The 8704-nt window shown below is 43.3% G+C and overlaps 1 protein-coding gene across 4 annotated transcripts; it reads right to left on the bottom strand.

Annotated features, from left to right (window-relative positions):
• Positions 1–1884: 1884 nt before the first annotated feature.
• Positions 1885–7995, bottom strand: kctd6a (potassium channel tetramerization domain containing 6a). 4 transcript variants are annotated; one of them, XM_066671202.1, is made up of 4 exons: positions 7445–7479; positions 6341–6424; positions 4855–4903; positions 1885–4763 (listed from the first exon to the last, which is right to left on the bottom strand). In XM_066671202.1, exon 4 carries the CDS (start codon positions 4761–4763, stop codon positions 4077–4079), a length of 687 nt encoding a protein of 228 aa, XP_066527299.1. In that variant the 5' UTR covers positions 4855–4903; positions 6341–6424; positions 7445–7479; the 3' UTR covers positions 1885–4076. The 4 variants fall into 4 exon arrangements, with proteins under 4 accessions (XP_066527299.1, XP_066527298.1, XP_066527297.1 ...); XM_066671201.1 differs by lacking the exon at positions 4855–4903 and having other exon boundaries at positions 7445–7583; XM_066671200.1 differs by lacking the exons at positions 4855–4903; positions 6341–6424 and having other exon boundaries at positions 7445–7995.
• Between the last annotated feature and the right edge of the window lie 709 nt (positions 7996–8704).

Genomic DNA, 8704 nt, shown 5'->3' with positions numbered 1-8704 from the left:
CTGTCTGTGAGGAGTGTGGTGTGTTCTCCCTGTGTCTGCGTGGGTTTCCTCCGGGTGACTGTCTGTGAGGAGTGTGGTGTGTTCTCCCTGTGTCTGCGTGGGTTTCCTCCGGGTGACTGTCTTTGAGGAGTTGATGTGTTCTCTCTGTGTCTGCATGGGTTTCCTCCGGGTGACTGTCTATGAGGAGTGTGGTGTGTTCTCCCTGTGTCTGCGTGGGTTTCCTCCGGGTGACTGTCTGTGAGGAGTGTGGTGTGTTCTTCCTGTGTCTGCATGGGTTTCCTCCGGGTGACTGTCTGTGAGGAGTTGGTGTGTTCTCCCTGTGTCTGCGTGGGTTTCCTCCGGGTGACTGTCTGTGAGGAGTGTGGTGTGTTCTCCCTGTGTCTGCGTGGGTTTCCTCTGGGTGACTGTCTGTGAGGAGTGTGGTATGTTCTTCCTGTGTCTGCGTGGGTTTCCTAGGGAGACTGTCTGTGAGGAGTGTGGTGTGTTCTCCCTGTGTCTGCGTGGGTTTCCTCTGTGTGACTGTCTGTGAGGAGTTGGTGTGTTCTCCCTGTGTCTGCATGGGTTTCCTCCGGGTGACTGTCTGTGAGGAGTGTGGTGTGTTCTCCCTGTGTCTGCGTGGGTTTCCTCTGTGTGACTGTCTGTGAGGAGTGTGGTGTGTTCTCCCTGTGTCTGCATGGGTTTCCTCCGGGTGACTGTCTGTGAGGAGTTGGTGTGTTCTCCCTGTGTCTGCGTGGGTTTCCTCTGTGTGACTGTCTGTGAGGAGTGTGGTGTGTTCTCCCTGTGTCTGCGTGGGTTTCCTCCGGGTGACTGTTTGTGAGGAGTGTGGTGTGTTCTCCCTGTGTCTGCGTGGGTTTCCTCCAGGTGACTGTCTGTGAGGAGTGTGGTGTGTTCTCCCTGTGTCTGCATGGGTTTCCTCCAGGTGACTGGAGGTGTGTTCTGCCCGTGTCCGTGTAGGTTTCCTCTGGGTGCTCCGGTTTCCTCCCACAGTCCAAAAACACACGTTGGTAGGTGGATTGGCGACCGTGGCAAAAAGTGTCCGTAGGTTTGAGTGTGTGAGTGAATGTGTGTGTGTGTGTCTGCGTTCCCCTTTGAATGACTGGTGCCCCCTCCAGGGTGTATTCCTGCCTTGCACCCAATGATTCCAGGTAGGCTGGACCCACCGCGATCCTGAACTGGATAAGCGGCTACAGATAATGAATGAATGAATGAAGTTGCTAAGGTTTGGTGCCGGTTGTTTTTTTTTTCTTCTTAATAACTTGCTAGAAAATCTGAAAAGTCACTAAATCTAGTGGCTATATGTTGGCTACACTGAGCCACAGTTTGGACCCGGACATGACGTTTCACAAGACTTAAGCGGATAACGTCCACATGATAAGGAAGGCCATGTGTGAATGTGGCGACAAAAAACATACTTTGCCTGCTAAATGGGTTACAATGGCTGCAAGCAGTTGTGCAACTTAAATGATGTCACACACGGAGGCACCCATCGATTGCCATTCCAAGCGTATTTTTTATACAGTTCCCCCTAGAATATAGGAGAACATCACTGCAAGTGTATATAGAAGACTTCACCATTGCACAGCCCTGTTGTTAATATTTTGCTAAAGGGAACATCTATGATTGTGGGAAAACATTGTTTATCTTCCAGATCTCAGTAGCTTTATGGGTGGAATGGTGCGTTCGAGAAAAAAAAATTAGTACATGACTGAAGTTTAACTTTTTATTGTGAAGGTTTTATTCACTGCTTAAAATTCCAAAAACTTATTTATATCTCGAGTTGTTTCGTTTTGTAGCATTTTCGCTAATGCAGTTAACCCTCTCCTGAATTTGGAGACAATTCCACCTTAAGTGATTTGAAACTGCAAGATATGTCAGTATTACTCACCTATGGAACAGGAATTGAGCAATATCCTGATCTTGGTTCATGCTTTTGAATGTTTGGGGTTCTCTCCCATGAGCAGAGAGCGAGAGAGAAAGCCTAGCATACCGGACAAAGACAGTTTGTTTTTTTAAAATTCATTTACAGACAATGAAGTTCGTAAACACATTAGACTTGTTTTCAGCACACAAACAGACTGGAGAACAGTAAATGGTGAGGAAACATCTGAATTTCAACTTTATCTCTCAATGCAAAGTATATTTCAGCCAAAATCTTTATTTTAATGGCCATTCCCAATATATCAGTCTCTTTAAATGTTCACTAGAGTAACACTATCGATCAGTTTTTAACATGAAATAGATATTTGCAAAAAATCAGGAATTTCAACAATTTATTCAACAGATTAATCACCATATATGATATGATAAAAAGTCAGTATCACAACTCTAAAGACCCTCTCCACTTGCAGGGAGGGGCTTTATTTGAGGGTGGTGTGTGTGTTTGTGTGTGTGTGTGTGGTGGGGGGGTCCTCTCCAATGACTGCTTTGTGTGAAATAATAACCTGATTACATAAAATGAATTCATAAACACTGAGCACAAACAAGGAAAAAGACTAAAGTTGAATGGCTTGTGTTTTAAATGGGTTGAAAATCCTTCCTTAAAAATCACTGTTATTATCTTCTTACCCAATACATGGGGGTAATGTATATATAAATAATAACAAATAAATATTTACAAAAAACAGTATTATAAAAATATTTACAAAAAAAAATAGACCACCTATTTTTTAAGACAAGCATTTCTAAACAGGGATTGGGCAATTTCTAGACACCTCAGATGATTTTTTTATGTCTGTTTGAATCATTTGTGGTGCAGTGTGGTGGTGCAGCAGGTAGTGTTGCAGTCACACAGCTCCAGGGGCTTGGAGGCTGTGGGTTCGATTCCCACTCCGGGTGACTGTCTGTGAGGAGTGTGGTGTGTTCTCCCTGTGTCTGCGTGGGTTTCCTCCGGGTGACTGTTTGTGAGGAGTGTGGTGTGTTCTCCCTGTGTCTGCGTGGGTTTCCTCCAGGTGACTGTCTGTGAGGAGTGTGGTGTGTTCTCCCTGTGTCTGCATGGGTTTCCTCCAGGTGACTGTCTGTGAGGAGTGTGGTGTGTTCTCCCTGTGTCTGCGTGGGTTTCCTCCCACTTCCTTCCTCAGCCATCTGAGGAGGCTAAACTACCTAGTGGTTTTAACTGCCTTTGCACACGACTCAAACACATGAATGTGTTAATTTCCTGCACTGGAGGCACTTCTTACAAATGGAAATATTATAATAAAACCACCTGAGGTGCCTATAAATCACTCTGTATGTGTTTAGACCATTAAAATATATATATAAAAAAAACTCCACTAAAACTGACACTACACATCATCGTTTAAATGACTGTTGCCTGAGTTGTAAAACTGAAAAATAAACTTGTACCACAGAACTTTGCTTAGTTTGATTACACATACTATCCAGGTTCATTTTAAGTTAGTTGCATATTAATGGTTAAATACGGGTCAATTTACAAACCACTGAGGTTTACCACTTCTTTCTCAACATGGCGCATCAAATGCCTACTACTTACAGATACAGTATTGCATCGAACCCAGATCATTTCCCTTTATTTATTAAGTTTCCAGTTAAAACAGTCATTATGTACAAGTTTTTCATTTTAAACGGATATATTTCTGAGGTCATTAGACATTAGCCGGCCCCAGTCAGATAAAGTGCACTTAAATCTTTTATACTTTACAAGCTAGGAATTTAGATCTGAAAATATCCAGTGGTGTTTGAGTCCATCCTTCCACTGTGAGTAGGAAATTCAGCACAGTGAGTCAGAAAGGATGTGGAGCTTTTGAGAAGACACAAAAGAATAAATTAAACAAAGGTTCTGCTGGTGCTCTTAGTAAAACATCAATATCCAGAAGAAATTGCCTGGAATTAACTGAACTGAAGTGCATCCAGCTACTTAAGTCCCTTTCAGACTTCACACAAAAGAGCATGTACTTTATGCCTGTTTTGACTGGAAAGGTTTTTGAATTTTTCACAGTGCTCTACTCCTATATATTTCAATAATGAAACCCTAAAACATGCACTAGGAGAAACATTGCCTCAACACATTATTTCCTCATCTGGGTCAAACATCTAGACATTTTAGACTGAACCGCTAATCAATCTTCGACCTTCCGTGCCAGCCTGCAAAACGTCCAGTGGTGCTCGACCGTGTTTTCATTGGCTCTCTCGCTCATGTGATGTACGCGAGTGTTCCTAATGGTGAAGCCTTGCTTGGAGATGTACTCCACCAAGTGGACCCTGAGGGACACCTCCTGGTGATGGTCGCAAGGTCCGAAAGTGAACGACACCTGAAAGTCTCTAGTGTCCATCATGTGTTTATTCCAGCGCGTGAAGTTGTTGGAGATGCCCTGGAGGAGGGTGTGAACCTTGGTGGTGATGGTAAGTTGGGTGATAATGACGGCCACAGGATTGGAGTATTTGGAGAGTTTCCGGGTGCTTGAGAGCTCCACCACTTGCTCGAAGGTGTCCAGCGGATAAAGCGGCTTGGTGTCACTCAGGCTCTGGATCAGCGGCTCTATCTGGTAGAAATCAGCCTCTTTCCTCAGCAGCTCTGTCTCTTTGAAGTCGTACGGCAGAGTGAGCTCTGAGGTCCGTAAGAAGTTCAGGATGAAGCGGAACAGCGGCCCGTCTCGGTCGATGAAGTAATTTCCCTGAGCGTCTCTCGCTGTGGGGAAATCCCCACGGAACATGGCCCCCAGCATCGAGTCTGGATACCGCTGCAGAGTGGACAGAGACGTGGTGTATATGTGGCCACCAACATTCAGGGTCACCGGATCTGTCATCTGCAAATTACAAACGTAAAAACACTGGTTATCAGAAAGAGCGCAAAGAGTGGCATCTTGTTCAAATGTTATGTTGAAGAATTACCATTACCTCCAACTGATGTCATCTGACTAATGCTGCGTTCGGGCTGTAACTAGAGCTGGACAATAATTCAATATCAATATATATCACAATATAAAATGTTTCAATAACAATTATATGATTTTTAATATGATTTTATGAAGTTTACTGCCCTTATTTTTAAAGTTAGTTTAGAAATATTAATATTGACAAAGCCAAGACGTTCTTGTTGGTTGGTTGATTTTCTGTGGCTTTTTTCTTGTTCATATCGATTCATTCATTCATTATCTGTAACCGCTTATCCAGTTCAGGGTCGCGGTGGGTCCAGAGCCTACCTGGAAACATTGGGCGCAAGGCGGGAATACACTCTGGAGGGGCGCCAGTCCTTCACAGGGCAACACACACACTCACACATACGGACACTTTTGAGTCGCCAATCCACCTACCAACGTGTGTTTTTGGACTGTGGGAGGAAACCAGAGCACCCGGAGGAAACCCACGCAGACACAGGGAGAACACACCACACTCCTCACAGACAGTCACCCAGAGGAAACCCACGCAGACACAGAGAGAACACACCACACTCCTCACAGACAGTCACCTGGAGGAAAACCACGCAGACACAGGGAGAACACACCACACTCCTCACAGACAGTCACCCGGAGGAAACCTACGCAGACACAGGGAGAACACACCACACTCCTCACAGACAGTCACCCGGAGGAAACCCACGCAGAGACAGGGAGAACACACCACACTCCTCACAGACAGTCACCCGGAGGAAACCCACGCAGACACAGGGAGAACACACCACACTCCTCAAAGACAGTCACCCGGAGGAAACCCACGCAGACACAGGGAGAACACACCACACTCCTCACAGACAGTCACCCGGAGGAAACCGACGCAGACACAGGGCGAACACACCACACTCCTCACAGACAGTCACCCGGAGGAAACCGACGCAGACACAGGGCGAACACACCACACTCCTCACAGACAGTCACCCGGAGGAAACCCACGCAGACACAGAGAGAACACACCACACTCCTCACAGACAGTCACCCGGAGCGGGAATCGAACCCATAACCTCCAGGCCCCTGGAGCTGTGTGACTGCGCCACTACCTGCTGCACCACCGTTGTTGGTATTGGAGTTATATCAAATTGAAGAAATATATCGTGATATAAACATTGCCCGTATCGTCCAGCTCTAGCTGTAACAATACATTCTTTTACTTAAGATGCAATATATTTTCAATATTTTTATATCTAATGCTGCATCCTGATTCTACACAGATATAATTACTGATGGCACATATTCTTGTAGCTCACAAAAATACAGAGAGAGTTCAGCAGGCCAACTATGACAACTTCCCTGCTGGGTAACATTATGTGACTGATGGAGATCTATAAATATTGAGTCACTGTTTATTTTTTTGTTTCATTTTCTATGAAACATTGCAGGATCTTATCAGAAAACCAGGTTGCAAGTTTGATACATTGTTCTGAACCAACCATGTATCCCCAGTCTCCATTCTCCATTTGCAGCGCTTATTGTCTCCTTTCCTAAAGATTATGAGGTGAAGGGATTTTAAACATCTGCAGAAACACAATAAACAAAAGCATGAGTGCAGCACTGACACCAGCGCTGGAGATAATCAGAACCATCTGAGCACAGGACTCATTTAACCCTACCACATACATTTAAAAAGACTTTTAATGCACTTGAATCGGATGTAGTTTTAAAGCTTCAGTACAATCAAGGCCATATATAAACAGATACCCAGCCAAAACCAGGCCATTCCCAATAGATTTGTTTTTGTGATGTCATTTATCCATGGATGATAATATGACCACCGCAGGGCAGGTTGGGCTGGTGGATCATCCTCAGTGCTGCAGTGACATTGATGTGATGGTGGTGTGTTAGTGTGCTGGTTGAGGTGGATCAGACACAGCAGTGCTGCTTGAGTTTTGCTTGAGGAACACACAGACAGTGCAGCTGCAGATGGGCTACTCTCTCTGACTTATATCTACAACGTGGACCAGCGAGATAAAATACATGGCCAATCAGAACAGAATTAATTTACATAAATATATAATAGTCGTGAAGGCCAGTAACACAAACACCTTGTTTAATTTTAAGAGACAGCCGGAGGTTCATGGTCATATGAAAATTAATTTAGAATGTTTTTTAGGGAAATAATATATAACACAGAGGACAAATATAGGATATGTGCCCTTTATTTGAATTTTCCTTTCCACCTTAATTGGTTACTTCAGTTTCATAGCATTCAGTGTGGAACCACAGCAGCATTTAAGGTAGAACAGAACATTCTAATAATAAATATAACGATAGAAATTCAGGTTCGTGGTTTAACGCCTCATAATACTATTTATGACGGAAAAACGTCCAAATACCTTACTACAAAACACTAACCTTAGAAAATATCTATATTGGAATTCCTGTCCATTTATGAGACAGAGGGTGTGGGTTATTTACTGATATTCTCAGCCATTTTGAACCCTAAACAGGGTCACAGTAAGCATACATATGAGAACAATATATAAATAAATATATTATTCCACAAAATAACGGTAAAGTACAAGGAAATCTCTGACCTGTGCGAGGTTTTTCTGTTCGGTCCAGAATCCACACGTTTCCCTTTGGACTGACGGTCGGATAAGCTCCGCCCACAACCGCTGCAGTTGTCCCGCCCACTGCACAGAGGCGCAAGCGCAAATGCGAGGCACACTCAACACTGGACGGTCATTTAAGGTCCGTAGATTATTCTGTCCAGTTTTAGACCCTCTAAAATCCATATATAAAATCTGTTTTCATGTATTTATTCTGTGCATATTAACAACCCCCTACGTCACTCCTGAAACTCCTAAAACATTTGTTCTAGTTGCAAATTTATTATCAGGAAAAACAAATTTGTCCCCAAGTATTTTAAGTGGTTAAATGTACGCTATCTCTACACCTTTATGCGCCTTCATTCATTACATGCAGATCTATGAATATCCAATTAGTCCTCAACACCATTTCCACCCAGGCCTCCGCCACCCACCTACAGTTTAAAAGCTCCTCTACACAAGGGACTGGTTTCTTAATTCTGTGCTGTATGAAAACCTGGCTGACTGAATCTGTGTTTGAGACTGTCCTTGAGATGCTGCAGTTACAAAGCATAAATGTTCAGCCATTACGCTAACTGCTTATTTCACACCACATGTCTGCTAGCATAATCAGCAGCACACGAACACTCAACACCAGCACCTGCCAACAGGGTTATACTGATTATCAATGTTTGGGGTCTTTACTAAATTTCACAGATGCACACTTAAAGGGATGTTTCAAACCTGAAGTAGCATTTACTGAGCTATGTGAGGCTATGCAGTTTTCTGAAGCATAGCATTGCACCACGTTTGCTTAATTTCATAAATTTCATGCTTACATATGAAGGGCGTCACAATTATGTGAAAGTATCAAGAAATCCCAACTACCCACAGAAAGGTACACACACCACGCAAATCACTCCCTCTACTTTTCTCCACTGATTTTACACGGATTAAAAAAAAACGTGTGATTGGTTTTAATATGATTAAATTTATTTAATTTTCTTTCAGATTTAAAAAAAAATTATAAAAAAAAACGCGGAATTACTTTATATTACCATTGTAATACTTTCAAATAAAAAATAGATCTTTAGTATTATGTAACACAGTCACTGAACCGCAGTTATAGCTGAGTGTGCTTATGGAAACTACAGCCGAGACACAACACATGGGTCTAAATCTCGCTGTGGTTTTTACAGAAAAAACAGGTACTTTTATTATATTTTCTGTTTACAGACAGAACCAGGAACAATTTCGACTGAAGTT

Source organism: Hoplias malabaricus, chromosome 5, assembly GCF_029633855.1.
Source record: "Hoplias malabaricus isolate fHopMal1 chromosome 5, fHopMal1.hap1, whole genome shotgun sequence".
NCBI classification, from domain to species: Eukaryota; Metazoa; Chordata; class Actinopteri; order Characiformes; family Erythrinidae; genus Hoplias; species Hoplias malabaricus.
Note: the sequence above shows the minus strand (reverse complement) of the source record. Positions and strands in the feature narration are given on the sequence as shown.

What these genes read in the sequence shown, in the direction of transcription:
- kctd6a (XM_066671200.1), bottom strand. Translation starts at nt 7,645, where the DNA reads ATGGATTTTAGAGGGTCTAAAACTGGACAGAATAATCTACGGACCTTA. An exon ending in AACAGAAAAACCTCGCACAG is followed by an intron (nt 4,764 to 7,444) that starts GTCAGAGATTTC and finishes TGTAATTTGCAG; the next exon opens with ATGACAGATCCGGTGACCCT.